Source organism: Talpa occidentalis, unplaced genomic scaffold (genome assembly GCF_014898055.3).
Source record: "Talpa occidentalis isolate TD23 unplaced genomic scaffold, MPIMG_talOcc4v2.1 talOcc4.2, whole genome shotgun sequence".
Lineage (NCBI taxonomy): Eukaryota > Metazoa > Chordata > Mammalia > Eulipotyphla > Talpidae > Talpa > Talpa occidentalis.
The window spans coordinates 108,460,809-108,480,524 of NW_023602073.1; the positions used below are offsets into that span (position 1 = coordinate 108,460,809).

Here is a 19,716-nt window from a genome sequence, read left to right on the forward strand (position 1 = left end):
TAATTCATTGAGTCTTTGAGTTATAAAGTTGGAAGGAACCAAGGAGGTTATTGAAGATAGTCTAGTCTGACCCTCTTCAGGGATGGAGAATGCCTTGGGGTCAGGAGCAAGGCATCTGAAACCCCAGTATGTCCTCACACTATGGCTCTGTCACTAGCTGTGTGACCTCAGGCAACTTACCACCTCCAGGCCTCAGCTTCCTCATTGTAAAAGAGTGCACTAAGCCATAAAATGTCTTTCTCAAGCGCTTGGCAATCAGTGCATGTTAGTGGTTATTTTTTCTCTCCCATTTCATGAACCGCTAGACCAATGGTTTAGACATTTTTGGGTTTTATTTGCTTGTTTTTAGCTTGGTAAAAGCTTAGGTGGCGGATAAGTGGGTGTGACTGGTTGAAAGGAAGGTGGCTGGCTAGTACCCCTGCCCTCAGTCTCTACTATTCCCAACTCAGCCCTTGAAGAGGATTCTAAGATTCCTTCAATTAAAACTTAAGGGGTAGGAAAGCAACTCTGCTCTAAACAAGTTTTGTTTCTTTTCTAATTAAAAAAAAAAAAAACAAACTAGATTGAAAAGTTAGAGAGATAAAGTAACTTCCTCTGCAATTCACAGAGATAATTAGCGTAAGAGTCAGGACCAAAACCAGGTAATACCAAAGAGAACACTTTGTCTCTCAATAGAAAATGTTGCTGCTACATGCAAAGATTTATTAGGGGGTAATTGTAAACAAGAAATGCAACAGAGAGGGGAGACTCTGTTCAAGAAATGAGTGCTTGATAGGTAAATTGCAGTATATCCATCTGATGGATTTTTGCAGACATTACGAAAACTTACAAAATCTTTAGTGACTTTACAAATGTTAAATATAAGCTTAAGATTTTTTAAAAGTTAAGATACCAACTCTAAGACTAAAATAATTTTTAAAATATGCATATAAAAAGCCTGAAAGTATTATGAGTAGTACGATTATGAGTGATTTTTCATTCTTGTATTTATCAAATTTTCTCTACTGAACACACATATCTAATCAGAGAAAATTCTGTGGGGGAAGGATGAAGGGAACAAAATATCCAAACGGGTAAATCATAGAGAAATATCTTTCATAATTTAACCTTGTGATATAATGTAAAAAATATTATAAAAAAAAATAACTTATTTTTTTTTGGAAATCATTTACATATTTAAAGTGTGGGAGACTTTAAACCTTTAAATTTGTTCTAAGTTATTTTAGGTTCTGAGATGTCCAACTTTAGCTTCAAGTACTGTGCATACATATTTGCTACGTAATAAACTTGCTAGCCCCCCTCCTGTAGACTTTCTTAGCTATAGAATTGTCTCATCCCTCATATACAAGCAAAACACCCGTTAAAAGAGTTTGCAGTTTATTTAGATTGTTTTAAAAGTTTCATTAAAAAGAAAATAAATGTTGCATATGTTGTCTTTTCATAGTTTGGTAACAGATTGGTATGTTTGCTTTTTAAAATTGGGTCAGTGACTTTATCTTCTCGCTTTATTCTTGCAGCCCTGCCAAACCCAAACATGTGGAACTAAATCTGAAAACCCCTAAGAATCCTGACAGTTCGGGAAATGAGCATAATCCATTTACCCAGCCAGTTCATAAAGGAAACACTGCCACTAAAATCTCCTTATTTGAAGACAAGAGGGCAAACAATAGCCCTAGGCACGCTGAGATTCGCGGGGCCAGGAACACGCCTGCCTCTAATAAGACCTTTGTAGGGAGAGCAAAACTGAACTTAGCCAAAAAGGCCAGGGAAATGGAGCAACCTGAAAAGAAAATAATGCCAAATAGCCACCAGAACGGTGTGCTGGGGAAGGAAACTGCCACAGAAGCCAAAGTTACTCTCCCTGAAGAGAGTTCCAGTGTGAAAGGGACAGAAGGTGAGCCTTCCCAAGGTGAAGTTCTTAGTTCTCAGCTTCACTCAGAAGATAAAGCAGCTGTCCCAACAGATGCTAGCGCCCTTTCTGAGTCAATGATTACTGCTCAGATTCCTGTCAAGGACCACAAGTTCTTAGGAGAGGCTGCTACAGCACAAGAACCTACTGTTCCTGATCCCCATAATTCAGCTCTAGCAGCCATACCAAAGCCACAGGATAAAATTTCTGACTCACAGTCCACAGCTGAGTCATCTAATGAGCCTTCTCTCTCACTGCCTGCACCCAGTTCTCTGGATATTCCCAGAGATGATTGTGCTCAAGTTCCCATGAGCAATTTACCGTGCGCTGATCTAAAAGTGTCAGAAAACCATAATGGATATATTTTGCCTGTGTCGCAGCAGGATGAGAAAATGGTCCCCATCAAACTTACAGGCAGAGGAGGAGATGGAGGAGAAGCAAGCCTTCTGCCCACAGAGCACAATCCGGAACCTGTGGGAAATGAGTGTCCCTCCAAGGTCCTCGTCCAGGTCAGGTCCTTTGTGCTCCCGGTGGAGAGCACCCAGGATGTCAGCTCGCATATCATCTCAGATAGCTCTGAAGTTAGAGAAGTGCAGTTGCCAATTTGTAACAATAATGAACTTGAAGTGGTTTCCGTTGCAAGTTGTGCGCCCCTGAAAGAGGAAGTGCTGGGTAATGCCAGCACACCACCCAAACACTTTCAGAGCAAAGAAGAACCTGTAGCAAAATCTGGTGCACAGGTCATGCCTCTGGACTCAGAGAAAATGCTGCCCAGCCAGGCTCAAAGTCAGGGCAGCAGAACACCCCTGATGGCTGAATCCAGTCCCACTGATGCCCCTGGCACCAGTGTTGTGAATGGCCAGGACAGCCCTGACAATCATTTGAACATTTCTGCTGGCAGTGATGTTCTTGATTCTTCTTCTGATATGGAAAAATTCACTGAAATCATCAAAAAGATGGACTCCACAGTCTGTGTGCCCCAGAAGAAAAAGAAGTCCAGACTGCCAAACTCTCCTGCCCCTCACTTTGCCATGCCTCCTATTCATGAGGACAATTTAGAAAAGGTGTTTGATCCCAATGTGTTTACCTTCGGCCTGGGGAGTAAGAAAGAAAGCCAGCCTGAAGTGTCACCGGCTTTACAACTGATGCAGAACCTTGACACAAAATCAAAACTGAGGCCCAAACGTACATCCACCGAGCAGAGTGTCCTCTTCAAGTCCTTGCACACTCACACTAATGGGAAGGATGAGCCTCTGGTGACTCCAGAGATAAATGGCAAAGAGAACAGGGACGTCACCAGTGGTGGAGTTAAGAGGTCAAGACTAGAAAAAAGCGCGCTGTTTTCAAGCATCCTATCTTCTTTACCACAAGACAAAATCTTTTCTCCCTCTGTGACCTCAGTCAACACAATGACCACATCTTTCAGCACTTCTCAGAACACTTCTCTTTCTCGCTTTTCCACGTCACAGCCGGTGGCTGAGGGTGCCCCACCCTGCGGTTCAGACAAAGAACAGCCACATCTTCTACCCAACAACTCCTTGAAGGTCTTCAATTTTGATTCTTCAAGTACCTCTCATTCGGGTCTAAAAAGTCCAAGCTTCATGGAAACCAAAAAAGATCTGGACTCACAAAGCAATCTACACTTGTCAGAAAACAAGGCTAATCAAATTGAGAATGTCTTGAAGTCCAACTTGCCGAACTATGGAAACAGTGAAACGGACTACGTGGGTCTCTTCAAATCCAACCGGTTTGACCCAAGCATGTCTTTCTCTGGAATGTCATTATCAGATACCACAGTAAGTAGCACTGTAGCATCACTATTGGGGGCATTTAGAAAGTGAGAGGACACAGGGACGGTGAACAGTATGTGTTATTTTTGTAGAAATGGCTATGCTCAAGTGTGGCAGTTTCTGTTTTTCACGTATTTACAAATGTATGTGAAAGGTTTGTAGCGGTGCAGAGAGGAACCTGTTGCAAAATCTGGTGCATAGGTCATGCCGCTGGAGTCAGAGAAAATGCTGCCCATCCAGACTCAAAGTCAGGGCAACAGAACACCCTTGCTGGCTGAATCCAGCCCCACTGATGTCTGTGGCAACAATGTGACATGGATGGCCCAGGACATCCTAGGAAAGTGGTACTAAGATTCAGTTCTCAAGACATTCATAGCCTAGCAGGGAAAGTATGCTAGAAATAGTTTAAGGTATTTGTGAATTTATGTGTTGTCTTATAAAAGGTGTAGCTAAGGTATCTTAAAAGTTCAGAGACAAGAAGATTTTTTTTACCAGGTTCTGTGTAAAAATATTCAACACTATACTTTGAATTTTGGAGATTTGTAAAGAAAATTCCTTTATTTGGAAAAGCCTGCCCAGGAATCTTATTCCTACTCTTCTCTTCTGCTGTGAGATCCCCTTCCCATCAGTAATAAAAAATGTCTATCCTTTGCAGTTAAGACAGTACTTTTTCTCTTCATTTGGAATTAGTTTTCATAAGGGATATGTTTTTTTCTGCAAAATTGCTGGGGAATTTTGGTGAACAATGAGTCTTTCCTTTGATATTGTAGAGAGAGCAGAAAAATAGGATTTTGAGCAATAACTGATTTTTTTCATCTTTTTATCTGACTGCCAGAAGTTGTCTTCTCTACTCAGTTTTTAAGATGAATTTATCAAGTTATCAAGCTTAATACCCAAGTTGAAGGACAAAGAAAGAGGAAGGCAGAGTTTAAGGTTTAGAGGTTGGCTTTGCTAGTCCAAAACCAGGAACGGGCCTCTGAAGCCTGCTGCCCGCCCTGTGAGCCAGTCTGTGTGGCAAGTGTAGACCATCACCCAACGCAGCTTATGGGGCAGAGAGTCCTGGTGCCCTTCCTCATTTGTACCATCACTGCAGCATGTCTGCCTGTCTGTTGGTTTTTCTTACAAACCTATCATGCAACATAATTTGGAAAGCTCTTTCAAAATATACAGTTGGGTTTGTGGTAAAGGCTCACATCCCTCTTTTTAAAAGTTGTTAAACATTTTGTTTCCAGATCTTTCCATGTTTAAAAATTACTGAGGTTCCCAAAGAACTTTTGTTCATATGGGTTATGCCTATTGAACTTTATTGCATTAGGAATTAACACTGAGAAAAATTTAAAACCTGTTAACCCACATGGGCATGGTCCATTATTAGCCACAAGTGCAATATGATCACATGACAGTGGAATTTTCCACTGTCCACTTATGAGAAAAAAAGAGTAGAAAAAGTTAAATTCTTACTATGAAAATTATTTTGACCTCATGGACTCCTGGAAAGGATCTTGAGGCTCCTTCAGGGGTTTTAGGACCACACTTGACAACTGTAACTGTAAACAAAAACTAAATCTGCTTGTAGCACTCAGAAATCATAAGGTTTTTATGAGTTTTTCTCTCAAGCACAAAATTTCTTTTGGTCCATTTCCCATTCATTATATCCTTATTCTCATTTTTAATCATTCTTAGATTGCTTTTCTTATTTGACAACAGTCTGATGGTTTGACAACAGAGTATATAGTTTCCCTATGAAATCCCTTGAAAATCAAGCCAAATGGAGAAATAAGGACTTAATACTTTCTCTAGACATTTTTATTACTAATTTTTTTTTTGCTTTTGTTTAGGTACTGGATTTTGTTGAATATATAACTATTCTAACTTTAATGGTTTACCTGAATTTTGTTTTAAATGTCAGGGTATTTCTTCAGCTTCTCTACTTCAAATACATACATATAGATAAATAGATATATACCATTTTGATTTCTAATAATGTTCTTCTGAGGCCTTTCGATGCTCTTGGGCACATGCCATATGGGTGTAATACAAGAATGAGCAGATCAAAGGCAGTCCTTAGAATAGGCATCCTCACATTGAAAGTAGTCCATGTTTTATAATATTTTTACATATATAATTACTATTTTTATTATCGTATGCATTTCTGGTTTTACTGGTTTTGTTAGATGGGTTTAAAAATGATTGGTTTTGGAGCCATATAAAATGTATTATGTCCATCAAAAAGGGAGGACTAAAATATAGCATGTAAATATATGCGTGAAATATGCCATAATGTTTTTTATGTAGACTTGTACTTATTATATGATGACAGATGTTACTATGAACAAGTAATATTTATAAATTCAGATAAAGTGTATATATGAACACACACAATTGATTCAGCTAATTCTAGGTAGATGGCTAATACATTATAATTTCTCTTTATTTGAGATTATGCTGAGATAATTTGAATATAATCTCAGCTGAGTCCTTATTCTCTGAACTAATGTAAAAGAGGACTGACTCTGGGACCCTGAATTTTCTACACTGGTAGAAATATCCTAGGCATTTAAAAGAGGAGAAATTGAAATGACAGATTCAGAGGGATTTAAAAGTTCTTAACAGTATAGACTCAGTTTTAATACAACTTTGGCTTAGATTAGGGTGATATGTTTCAAAACTGATAAATTCTGAGGCAAATATGATCTTATTTAAAGGATTATGGGAGGAGAAGAGAGGATTTTTATGCAAAGTTTAATTTGATGTGTTTTTGTTCATCTGATTACAGACACTTAGAGGAAGTGTCCTAAATAAAGTCAATCCCCGACCTGGAAAGGTAAGATTTTTTATTTCTAACCCAGATTTTATTTAGATCTGATAAAGCACAATACATGCTACCATTCTCATTTTCCTGTAGGTGGTGGTATATGGAGAACCAGATGTCTCTGAGAAGTGTATTGAAGTTTTTGGGGACATACAGGATTGCAGCTCTTGGAGCCTCTCTCCTGTGATACTCATAAAAGTTGTACGAGGATGGTAAGAATGGAGTTCCTGACTAGATAGGGTTTTGTTTTACATTTTTAATTACCTTTCTGTCTTTAGTACTTATTTTAAATTATATCTTTAGCAGTATAAAGGGCAGAAAATGGTAGTCTAGAACATGCTAGAAACATGTTTTTTTAATCATGTTTCTGATTATAGGGGGTGATACAGATTTATGCTAGAAAAATCAGAAGGGCAACAGCACGCGTTTCTTCTTCCCATGTATTTCTCTACTTGTGGGCTGAGGCCAGTGAACAGAGTGTATAATATTTTTGGTTTGTGACTTTTCAGTGAGGTTAATGAGAATTGCACTAGTCATGTTGTTAGGATTTTAGAAATTCTGTATGTGAAGACATTTTCGCTAACCTTTTTATGACAATTAAATGAAAAACTAACCTAAAATCGAATTTACTTTCTAACTTTTCAATAACGGATAGTTAAGATTAACTTAAGATTAACTGGTGAAAAGATCTCACCAGCTTAATTGCTTTTAGGAAAATACACAAGAAGTTGAATGAAGAAAAAAAGCACTTTAAAAAAAAATCACTTTTTTGACATACTAATCTTTGGTGCCTATTTATAAAGGTGTTTGAAATAAAAGGCTCTAGACATTTGTGGTTTAAAAAATTAGTAAAGACCAAATTAAAACTTTGGTCTCCATTTAATTAAACATATAGTATCATTCTTATTAGGTTTTTAGATATTTTAATGCATTTTCTATGTATTAATACATTTTTAATACATTTCTATACAAAGAAAATGTATTAAATTTAGATGTTGTTGGGAAGAGTATTTTAAAAATGCTTCCATTAACATGCATAGAGTTCCTTGTGTCTATATCCATTGGAAAACCTTTAAAATACAAGTTAAAATCCCTTAGGAGAAATTTTTCTATGCATATAAGGAGGGAAAAAAAAACATGACAGTAAAAGTCCCTTTGTCTGATGTATCACTATTCACATTAGTTGGCAATTCCGTAGAATTAGTAGCTCTAGGTAGCATTCATATTGATAACCAAAAGTTCTCTAAGATTATGATATTATTCTTGAATTATCAGAGGCTTAATTTTATTTGGCATAGTTTTAGGGAGAGTTTATACTATTTTAATTGCTAGAGAATTGACTAATATACTATATACATATATGGTAGTTATTTACCAAAATATTTGTGTCATCAAAACCTCTCTGTCCAACACTGGCTGATAGTTTTGCTGTGTTTTATTGATAGTTGGATTTTGTATGAGAAACCAAACTTTGAAGGGCACTCCATCCCCTTGGAAGAAGGAGAATTGGAACTCTCTGGCCTCTGGGGTATAGAAGATATTTTGGAAAAAAGTGATGAAGCAGAGTCTGCCAAGTCTGTGGTGATTGGTTCAATCAGACACGTGGTTCAGGTAGGTTGTAGGAAAACTAATTTTATCCATTCATTCAGCAAATAATTACTTTATGCCAGAGATGAGTTTTACTTTGAAAGAAAGGTTGTTTTTGGAAATAAATGATTGAGAAAAATATATGATTGCTGCTTATGGATATATTTTTTGCAACTGAAGTATTTGTACGCTTTAAATGAATTAGAAAAAATTTTATGTCTTTTTTCCCCCCAATAATTTCTGAAGGTAAATTTCTCATTCCTGGCCCCATTTCTATTACCAAATGTTTTTTATTTAGTAGCCTGGTTTTCCTAAGTTCTATCTGAACAGATTTTTTTTAACCTTGTTTTTTGTTGTGTACTTTCTATCACCTTGAGTGGCTTAAAGGAATTCTCTTTTGGAAAATAAATAATCCAGAAATAATTCAGTTGCTAGTTCGGCTGTGAGGTTTCATGTGGGTTTTTAAACAAAGATATTTGAGGACACTTTATGGATTGGGTAAAATATCTTGGTTCCTTATTTGTTGATAAAGAAGAAATTGTATCACAATCTTTTTTTGTGAGTCACTTGGGATTTGATTATTATCTACCTTTTAAAAGGTAATTAATGGAATCTTCCAAATGGAAAATTAAAGCCTCCTTGTGTAATATAGATGGTGTTGTGGTGCAATAGGGAGAAAGAGAACATTCTCAAATGAAAATAAGTAACAGTTTTTGTGAGAGGAAAATGTCACCTGTTTCCCAGATCAACATTTCTGAGTAACTTAGGTGATTAGTAACATTCTGCATGATTTATCTTTTAATAATTTTAAGTATTTATAATGTAGTAAACCATATGTAAGATATGAGAAACCCAGTGAAATAAGCCAGAAGGAAAAAGAAAAATATGAGATGGTTTCACTTATAACAGGAATATAGGGGAACCAAATAAGATATCAGTGTAAAAAAAATAATAACAGTACAAAACACAACAAAGCAAAAACAATTAAAAATCATACTGCAGGGCCTCCCCAGTGGCACAGCGGTTGAGCACCGGGTTGTGAAGCTGCCCGCTCTGCAGCACTGGTTCGATTCCCGGCTGCTCCCCGGCCACCGGAGGAGGGTCCCACATGGCGCGCCGACCTCTCCTGCCGCCCGCTGCTCCCCTCAGCAGTGTACTTCGGTCCTTCTGCCTGCTCTGCTCTCCCCTCTGACTCTGGTGAATTCTTTCACCCTCCTGCGCTTCTGACTGTACCCAGTGCTTGTATAAATAAATAAATAAATAAATAAATCTTAAAAAAAAAATTAAAAAAAAAATCATACTGCAGGGGAGGAGGAGGGAGAGGGATCAGAGGGAGGGAGGGAGGGAGGGAGGAAAACAGGAGACTGAGGTGATGGTGCACGGGTGCCTTGGGGAAGGAAATGCTATGGGGACTACACCTGAGGGGGTGGGGGGAAGAAAATACTGTTTGACAAAAAAAATAATAATAAAAAATTTAAAAAAGATATGAGAAACCCCGTTTAAGAGTATCATAGTGAAATAATATATCTGCAATTTTTATTTATTGGTGTAGCATTAGGAAGGGCCAGAGCAGGATCTCTGTGATCTGAGCAGACGGGGTAAAGGAAAGTCTGGGAGCCCTCGGTGGCTTTTTCAGGCTTTTATTGGGATTTACCAGGTACACAGCAGGCCGGGGTGCTGGGGTCGGGGAGGCTGGCAGGCCTCTCCCTCACCCAACCCAGAATCTTCACTTGTTACTGGGCTCTCTGGTGTTCTCTTGTGGTCTCTGCTTCTCTGCTGCTTCTCTTCCTGTCTGTCGCTTGTTCTCTTGGCGCCCCCATGATGCCGCCCTTAAAAGTCCAGTCTCAGCACAGGTGTACCCACCTACGTATGCCCACACTCCACTGCAGGTGCCCACCATCAGGCATGCATTTAATCTAATGGCAGGAGGGCAAAAAACTTGATACTTTGTACTTACCCTACAATTGGTTAAATGATATTTGTAATAAAACAGTGTTTTAAAAACCTAAACCCCACCATCCTTGGAGGGTCCTCTCCCTCATTTTTCTGGATTCTTTGTTCTTTCTTGGGTTTATTGTAACTTTTTCTTTAACTGTAATCGTACTTCAGGTACAGTGTTGTTTCCTTTTTTTCACTTACTACTATGGTTCGCAATCTTTTTTTTTTTTTCTCTCCACAACATTCTTTTCCTGAAAATCACACTGCCATTGCCATTGATTTGCAACTGAGGGAAGTAACGGGATCTGGTGGGGTGAGGATTTAGGAACATCCACGAAGGTGGGGTAAAGGAAATGACGTGTATTGGTGTAGAGGCCCCCTGTTTAGCCTGATAAGAGCAGACTTAATAAAGTTAGTGCTTTACTATGTGGTTAAGAGTTTAAGCGGGTATCATAGTCCACGATGTACCATGGTTTATTTTACTGTTCTTTTTCCATGCAACATAAGGTTGTTTCTAGTTTCTTAAGAATATTTAAATAAAAGAATAACATTTTTGTGTTTGATAATTTATAATTTTCTGATTTTTTTGGTCCCTTGGGGTACATTTTTTGAATGATGTCATATTAAAGAGTCCTGCTAGCTCATGGACTATATTTTTTACAGATTGCGTTCATGGTTTCTTGAAGTGTGAACATAAGTTACAATATGTATTCAAAAGGGTCACCTCTAGGATCATTAGATTTGTTTCTTTTGGTAATTTTGAAAGGCTTCCATGAACTAACCCAAGTGTTACCGTTTCTTTAGCACCTCAATTAACCTAACTCAGCAACATGAGAAAGATTCAGTAAATACTCAGTTAGCACTTAGCACTCAGCTGGCAGCAAGGCTGAGGCATGGGTGTTTGGGGCATGGAGGGCGACCAAAGAGCAGAAATTTGTTAATGATCATATATGTGTGCCTTTGCCTAGATCAAATCTTAGCGGTTTAGTCATAGTCAAGGAGATAATCACTGTAAGGCTCTGGGCCCAAAGCAGCAGGTGGGGAAGACTCCAGACCCAACCACTTTCTGGATTAGAGTCTTCCCTTGGATGATCATGTCTGAGTAAAGGAACCTAAGTTCCTCTGTCACCAAAGAATGCCACGTAATTTTTTTTAGTGAGGATGAGAGAAATTTTTTCAAAAATTCTAGCAAGATATATTTCTGGCAATCTTTGCTTGAATGTAATTGGGACGTATGACTAAAGCAGTGTTTCTGCCCCCAGAGATGCATATTACTAAGTCATGGGTGAAGTGGGTAAGAAACAAAATGACAGGTGCTCTGTGGACTATATTGAAGGCTTATTTTTATCATTTGAAAAGGGAATAATGAGATTACTGTAGAGTGAAATATGTGGCACAGTTATAATATATATCTCTTCTTTTCTTAGGATTACAGAGTTAGTCAAATTGATTTATTTACTGAACCAGAAGGGTTGGGAATCCTGAATTCCTACTTTGACGACACTGAAGAGATGCAGGGTTTTGGTGTGATGCAGAAAACTCGTTCCATTAAAGTACATCAGGGCACGTAAGTATTTTGTTTCAGATACAATTTTAATGAGTTTTTTTGGGGGGGAGAGTGCAGTACTCAGAGGAGGACTTAAGATGTTCTGTCTGATTTGTTGTTAAACAATTATTGACCAAAAAAAAGCACTTTCAATAAGGCACATAAAATTCTGATTCTTTTGTACCTTTGTGCTAAGTTCATCTTAGAAATAAAAACAATTTATTGGAGGAAGTTCAGGGGAAAAGAAACTGCATTTTTAATGTAGGGATTTCCTGATCATAGAGGAACCTGATTTTTTAAACCCGAATAGCAGTTTATACCTTCATGGTAATTTAAGGCTGGTAAACATGTGCCGCTGCTATTTCACTTGGGCCGGAGGCCAACACACATGGAACTTCCGTTAACATTTTCACACAATGCTATCCAAAGCCCTAGGATGTTGATTTCACAAATCACAGGAAAGGGCAAGAATATTTTGAAGGAAACGGGATAGCTCACATGGAGGAATCAGAATAAAAAGTACAGATTGCAGTTTTGAAGATCTCTCTCAAAGTGGAATGCAAAGGCCTGGGCATGTGAAAGACCTCCACTGAGAGGCAGATAAAAAACATTAAAGCTTTTTTCATTTAATTAAAAGTCCCCTTTAAAGATTTCATTTCTGTACATGTTTTCTAATTTTATAACCTGCTAGTTCAGTGGCTCTAAATATATACATATATATATATATATACACACACACCTGTGTATGTATTTTTATATATATTCATATATTCAGAGAATGTGCAAGTTTTTAATGGTATATGCATATGCCACAACATATGTAATATGTTAGATACTACAAGAAACAAATTATAAATAGGGACAGTGGTGCTACTTTTAGATCGGGTGGCCAGGCAGAGCCTCTGGTGACATTTAAGCAGATTGAGGAAGGAGGTATGGAGTCCGTCTCAGGGCTGTCTGCAGGAGGAGGGGCCCAGGCAGGAAGTGCCCCAGGCAGGAAGCACAGTTTGCTCCAGCTGGACCTGCTTGGGCAATAGCTAGGTCAAGATGCCTGGAGTAGAGTGAATTTGGGAGACAGGCCTCATGTCCTGTCAGGCTTTTTAGGCTTTGGAGGGACTTTAGATGACTCTAAGTGACATGTGGGGTGTCAGTGGGGTATTTTGATCTAATGTGTGTTTTAGAAACACTGTAGCTGCTACGAAGAAATAGATTGTAAAGAGGCAAGAGTGGAAGTAAATAAAACAGGAAGCCATTGCAATCATGTAGATATGATGGTTTCGTGGGCGGAAATGGTCAGATTCTGGATACATTTTGAAGGAAGAACTGACTTTTCCTGACAGAATGTGCACTGACTATGAGGGACTGAGAAATGCCAGGGTCGGGGACCCCAGTGTTTATTGGGATGGAGAAAACTTGGAGGACCAGTTTAGGAGGGAATGTGAAGTTCTAGAGCTGTTTCAGAGAGGTTAAGTTGGAGTTGCCAACTGCATGTCCAAGTAAGACGTCAGGAAGATGACTGGATATATGACACTAGAGTTCATAGGGGGAGGCCGGAGGTAGAACTTTCAGAGTCATCAGCATGGAGAAGGTGGTTAAAGCACACATTGTATGAGAGGACCATTAACAAAAGAAAATGTCCTCTCCTGCTGCCTCTAAGATTTTCACATTTAAGAGATCTATACATCTTTGTTTCCTAAAGTACTAATGTTGAGAAATACCACTTTTTTTAAGAAAAGAATGAAATAGTCATCTGCCATAATACTTTAATCTCAATGTGTGGAAGGTTTTATGACTCAGACTTAGGCTATTTTGAAGTATAATGAGCTACATTTTAATGTTTCTGACCCTTATAGTAAATCTGACTTTGTCTCATAGGTGGTAGTTACTAAATTGTCACAGCTTACAGTTTATGATGGGCTTGCACAGCAATGAAGTCTTTTTTTCTGGCTGATCATTTCTGTTATTGTTAGGCTAATAGAAAGCTGTCTGGGATGCCAATTCAAAGTTTGAGCTCTCTGAACTTGTTTGGTCAGTTTTGGGGCAGGACATTAGTACTTTTACTGATCTTCAAAGAGAGTCTGAATGCTTTGGGAGAACTCAACTGATAAAAGTACTAGAGCTCATTTTGTTTCTATTGGTTGACTAGTTCCCTGAACTGGTATAAGAGAAGTCTTTCTAAGTTTTTTGGATTCCATTAGGTTTATTCCAGGGCTTACTCACTCTGGATTAAGTTCTTTATACATACACAAAATAAGGGGTATTATCTGTCAAATTCATATTTGGGAAAATGAGTAATTTCTAACTAAAATTTTCTTTTAGATTCTGTTGAGTATCATTTATTTTTAGATCTTCATTTTAAGGAGTTGGCTAATGCCAGTACCCATCCTCTCAGGAGTAATGATCTACCTTCATCTTTTGTGTGTGTGTGTGTATTTCTAATAAATAAAACCAAGTAATTTTAGAACCTTGAAGTTAAAAAACATTTATTACAGCACATTCAACGTTAGGATTTGTCGTTAGCAGAATAGATACTAGAATGCAGGTGTCCTGAAGTCAAGGGGCTCTTTTTTTTTTAATAGCCAAATAGTCCTTGACCAGTTTTATTATGAAATTTTGATAAATAGGGAAGAACAGATGTGTATTTGTGAATTATGAAGGCTGGTTATAAAACAAAGCCCTTTGTGCCCACCACCCAGCTTAGGGCCTCACCATTAACAACACGGCCACAGCACCCAGCACCTAGCCCCATTCCAGGATTTCACACATATAACCCTTCTCTGGAATTTTGTGTTTTCTCACTCCTTTATTTTCGGTTCCACCCTATAATGTCTTGTCCTGCAGGATTTCAGTTGTGCTTGCTTTTGAACTTTATAAAAATGTTGCTGAACTTCTCTGTGGCTTGTTCCCTTTTTCTTCGTTGTTTCTAAAAGTATCCATATTGATAGGTATATTTGTATTTTATTTTTTCATTGCTGTATAATATTTACTGTGTATATTTCCTTGTGGCATATATCATCAAAACCCAACTTTTTATTATGAAAGTTTTCAGACACAAAGTGGAAGGTTTAAGTTCAGTTAGTTAGTTCACTTAGACTCTGCAATTAACATTTTGCCATTTTGCTTTCTTTTTCTCTTAACACTTAAAAAGTTGCAGTATCATGACCTTTCATTCCTATGTACTCCAGCCTGTCTTTATAATGACATTCTCCACACAACTGTCATTATCACGCCAAATAAAATGAACAGTAAGTCTATGGTAATAGCTACTTTGTGGCCCATAACCAGATTTTCCCAGTTGTCTCAAGAGTGTCTTTTATGGACTTTTTTTCCTAATCAGGATCCAATCAAGGTTCATTTAAATATGTTTGCCTATTCTGGCTCTTTAAATCTCTCTTATCTCTAAAGTACCCCCATTTTTGCTTCCCACACCACTGGCTTTTGGAAGAATTTAGGCCTGATAATGTGCCACTTTCTGCGTTTGTCTTGATATTTCCTCATGATGTCATTTAACTGTGCCTGTATTTTCTGTACATGAGCCAGGTCTACAGGTATGATGTGATACAGGCGACACAGTCTTGGATACTTCACGCAGACAGTGCTGCATAGTCACCTTGTATCACAAAGGTGGCATGTGCTCACCAGCTTCCCATTAATGTTACCAAATTGCATTGCCTGGCTAAATCAGTGACTCCCACACCGTTGCGTGGTCACCGCACATTTTCCTCCTTTAGACTTTTGAATAGCCTTAAAGTTGGCACATTCATAATTGATCTTTTGATTATTCAGTTGGTTTCTATAAATCACCATCGCGTGCAGCCATGCCTGGAGAATAAGACTTAGGATCCCACAGAAAATACTGTTTTTAGTTTAAGAACAAGTGAACGAGGTAAAACTAATTTTTCATCTGTGACTCAAAGGGAATTTCTAAAAGAGTAATTACACAAATGTTTTTAATAAACAGATAGATGGCCATTTTTATTGCCTCAGCAATATTTGTATTCACACATTTGTTATGTTCATTTGCTATTTTTTTTTAAAAGCTCATACTTTAGATTTGTAGTGTTTATTCAGAATATAGGTGAGAGCTCATTACCTAAGTACATGGAAAAATACAAGAGTGCCTTTAGAAATTGAAATAACACTGCCTGAAGATAGGTTCCCCCTCTCCTGATGGCCTCATAAATCATGTATCTTGTTGGAATAGAATTTAGTAAAAATGAATCATCTCTGAACATGAGCTTTCAAATTCCAAAATCCACCCAACATTTATGACTGCCTGGTTGAGTTATCCAGCAAGCCCTTAGCACTCTCTAAGGAAATAGTCTCAGAATAGCAGTATTTTCAGATATATCAGCTTATATGTTCAGTTTTTCAGCACATTTCCACTTACCCAAAATTACCTTCCTTCTATAAACTGCATGCTTTACCAAGAGTGAAATGTTTAGTATCAGGTGAACAAGTCCCCTTAGAACTCAAACTGCAGGAGAAAAATCTTAATGAAAGTGTACTTCATAAAGTATAACATTAAGTTGTGTTTGCAGAAGAGTCAGCCCATTCCCTTGAGAGGAGTCACACTTGGAGGCCTTGGCTTGGCAGCCTACTAGCATGATTCATGGCAAATTGTTCTTACAACAGCAGGGCATGAAACCATGTGTGGTGTGACTGAGAGTTTAGAACTCCAAAAAAGAGAAAACATGTATCAACTGTCATGCTCTCAATGTAAGAAAGTTTAAAAGACCCTGCTCTTAGCCTGTTTTGGTGTGGTTTTAGGGGCATTATAGTGGTATTTAAAAGATAAGTCTCTCTTTTTTTAAAGATTTACTTATTTATGCATACAAGAGCTGGGGTACAGGCCAGAGGTACAGGGGGTGAGAGGATTCACCAGAGACAGAGTGGGGAACAGAACAGGCAGATCCACTGAAATACACTGCTGATGGGAGCAGGGCGAGAGATGAGAGGTCTGCTGTGCCGTGTGGGTCACTTCCCTGGCCAGGGATGGAACTCATGCTGCAGTGGCTGCTGACAGCTTCATAGTGCTGACACTTAACCCCTTGCACCACCAGGGTGGCCCCGATAAGTCTCTTTTTTAATTGAAGTATCTTTATAACATTTGTACAAAAAGGTACACAACAAATCACAATATATAATCTGAGTGAATTTTCACAAACTATAACCATCACCCAAATCAACAAGCAGAACAGAACCAGTCTCTCAGAAGCCCTGCATTCGCGCCCCTTGGCTGTTCTCCTCCTGTAATTACCCTCACTCCTCACACTGTAGATTAGTTTTGATCTCCCACCCATATACCACACACAGCCTCTCAACATTCCTGTGTGTGTGTTGACAGGTGTTCAGTCGGATCCTGATTGTAAATCCCTATATAATTAGTGAGGCTTTCCAGGGGAATCTTTAACCAAAAAATTACCAAAAATGTACCCTTGGGCCAACATAAGGAACAAGTGAAATGCTAAGAGGGAGACTCAGACCCTTTTTGCTGGTAGCAGATTCCATTCACAGCCGTTATCTTCTTGGCACACACCCCCCACACATCGTGTGGGGAACACGATGGAGCGCCTCGGCCAGGACGGTCAGTGAGACAAACGGTCGCCTGGGGAGTGATCACCGGGGATTCTAGATTAGTTTTTAAAAGGGGTCCTCTACCAACTCCCATATATAAGAGGTCACACGCTTCTCCAGCAACCTCACTTCCCAGGACTCTCCCGGAAATGAGGACAGTGAGGAGCCCACGGTCTGTAGAGACGGTTAGAACAGGCATGCTTTTCTGGTTTCCTGGCTTCTCTAGAAGGGTGGGGCTGGTGGTTTCCTGGCCACAGCAGAAGTGACAGCTGACAAGTCTGATAGAAGGGAGAGGTATTGAAGCCATAAAAATCAGTACAAGAGCTCAAAGAGCCTTGGGGGCTGGGAACAAGCAGCCTTACAGACTTTCAGTGCCCCGAGGACACCAGTGACGACCCTGAGTCCGTGAAGAGTATGTTCGGTGCACCCACTGTAATGAGAAAAACTGCCATCAAAAAAATGTTTAGGGGCTGACCCCAGGCAGCGTGGTCAGCCCTGCCTTTGGTAATTACAGCTGCGTGGCCCTGGGCACTGGGCCTCCACTGTAAAATGGGGAGGATGGTGTTTCTTCCTCATAGCACTGTTGTGGGAATGGGGTGGAATTCTGAGTGGTATTCCTTGTAATCTGTAGGTAGATGTTATCAATAGTTATTAACTTTTGTTGTTAACATTAATTTGGGTGGATGATTAGGTGGAACAGCCTATTCTTTAGTTACAAATAAGGCCTTACCTTTTCAAACAAAGCTTGAGAGTTTCTACCTAGGGCCCCTCTGGAGACAAGCATTGTACACGGCAACTATCAAAGCCATTGGCTTCGAATAAGATAAATGGACGGAGCCAACCAAGGAGAGAAGTAAAAGATCAAAAAGGGCCGCATATAGAAAGGCTTATTTATTCCTCCTTGCGTCTGACAGCACACACAACACTATGTATCTGGCCATCAGCCAGATCATTGTCCTCTCCTGTTCTGTTCCTCTCCCATCGGGGCACCTGATGAAATAAATGATGAATTGTCTCTGTTATCTTCCTTGGTGCTTATTTAGGTGGCTGGTTTATGAAGGACCTGGATTTCAGGGTGTCCCTTTTATACTGGAACCTGGTGAATACCCTGACTTGTCCTTCTGGGATACAGAAGAAGCCTACATTGGATCCATGCGTCCTCTGAAAATGGTAAAAATGGAATTTAACAAAGTTCAGTGATTCTTTGCCATATGACATTGACAATTCATAGGCTGTGATTTTGAAGCAAGAAGCAAACGTGTGAAAAAGAAGATTGCTAGGTGGAAATAAAGACTAACTTGCTAGGTGTAACAAATGAGAAAATGTGGCTAGGCCCATGTCCTTTGCCGTTAAGGCATTCTGGGCCTTTCAGAACCACAGATGTGTACATGAAGATGCCCCCCAGGGATGGTTTAAAAAATGGAGAAAGTGAGGGATTAACCTTTGTGGAAAACAGCTAGAACGACAAACTCCATTTGGTGGGTGACAGAAAGGGAGATGTGTAGGAGACCATGTTGAATCAGTTTGGATCTTAAAACCAAGCAGGATCATTTTAGGATGGGGATGTCAGTGAACACACGCTAAGCCATGGTGAAACCGGAAGGACAGGGCACACTGAGGAATACCCAGTCTCAGTGACAGGATGCTGTGCTGGGTGGCATCTTCGGAGGCGCTGGGGCTGCGAGTCTGTTGAGTGCTTGCTTCACAGAAGCCTGTGCGTTCTCTAGCCTTCCACTGTATTTTTGCCTTGCTCTTTGCTGCTGCTGCTAGAGGCCAAGCCTCGAGAGGACCTGGGTTGCAATTCTCTTGTCCCTCACTGATAGCAGGTGCTGGCAGCCTCCTGTGGCAGGGGTAAGGCTCCTGAGTCAGTTTGGAACAAATTAGAAAATCAGGAAGATAAATTTTTATCTTAATTTTACCCCTCCTGCCAAAGCATATGGCTGAATTATCTGCATGTTGGCTGGTCTTACTGTGAATGATTTGGGGATTGTTTCTAAAATGAAATCCACTTTCAAAGAACAAAGTTTTTGTTAGTTTTGTGAATGAGTGAAGGCACTGACTGAGGTTTTGAAAGCATTTTTTAATGATGATTTACAAAACTGTGAAGGTTCCGGCATTTGAAAAGGATTACTTTAGAAAAGGGTACTTGATTGTATAAACTCAGGTTTGCTGATAACATCAGCCACATTCCTTTATAATTACAGTTCATTGGTGCACTGGAGCTTCTTTGGTTGGATTTTTTTTTTTTAGCTGTTAAACATAAATTGGTGAAAAATACCCTGTGACTTTCCCACTGCTGATTTTAACTAACTTGTTGGATATTTCTATGTAATGCCTTTTCAGTGGTATATTTTTAGTGAGTTTTTTTATTTTTAAAAACTTTTTTTTCTTTTCTCAATTTTTTAAATTTTTTTTTTTTTTTACATCTTTGTTCATTTTTAAACAATACTTGCTTCCCCCCACCCTCTCAGGTGTGCTCCCCATAGAGTTTCCTTCACCAATGCACCCGTGCGCCATCACCTCAGTCCCCTGTGCTCCTCCCTCTCCCTCCTCCCCT

The 19,716-nt window shown here is 39.2% G+C and overlaps 1 protein-coding gene across 1 annotated transcript in view; it reads left to right on the plus strand.

Moving 5' to 3' along the window:
- Positions 1 to 19,716, plus strand: part of CRYBG1 (crystallin beta-gamma domain containing 1) — a 47,006-nt gene that overhangs the window by 3,606 nt on the left and 23,684 nt on the right. Inside the window, exons 2-7 of the mRNA XM_037520167.2 lie at positions 1,518 to 3,705; positions 6,476 to 6,523; positions 6,605 to 6,723; positions 7,957 to 8,122; positions 11,464 to 11,603; positions 18,203 to 18,329. Of these exons, the coding sequence (XP_037376064.1) occupies positions 1,518 to 3,705; positions 6,476 to 6,523; positions 6,605 to 6,723; positions 7,957 to 8,122; positions 11,464 to 11,603; positions 18,203 to 18,329 (2,788 nt within the window). The remainder of the gene's footprint in view (positions 1 to 1,517; positions 3,706 to 6,475; positions 6,524 to 6,604; positions 6,724 to 7,956; positions 8,123 to 11,463; positions 11,604 to 18,202; positions 18,330 to 19,716) is intronic.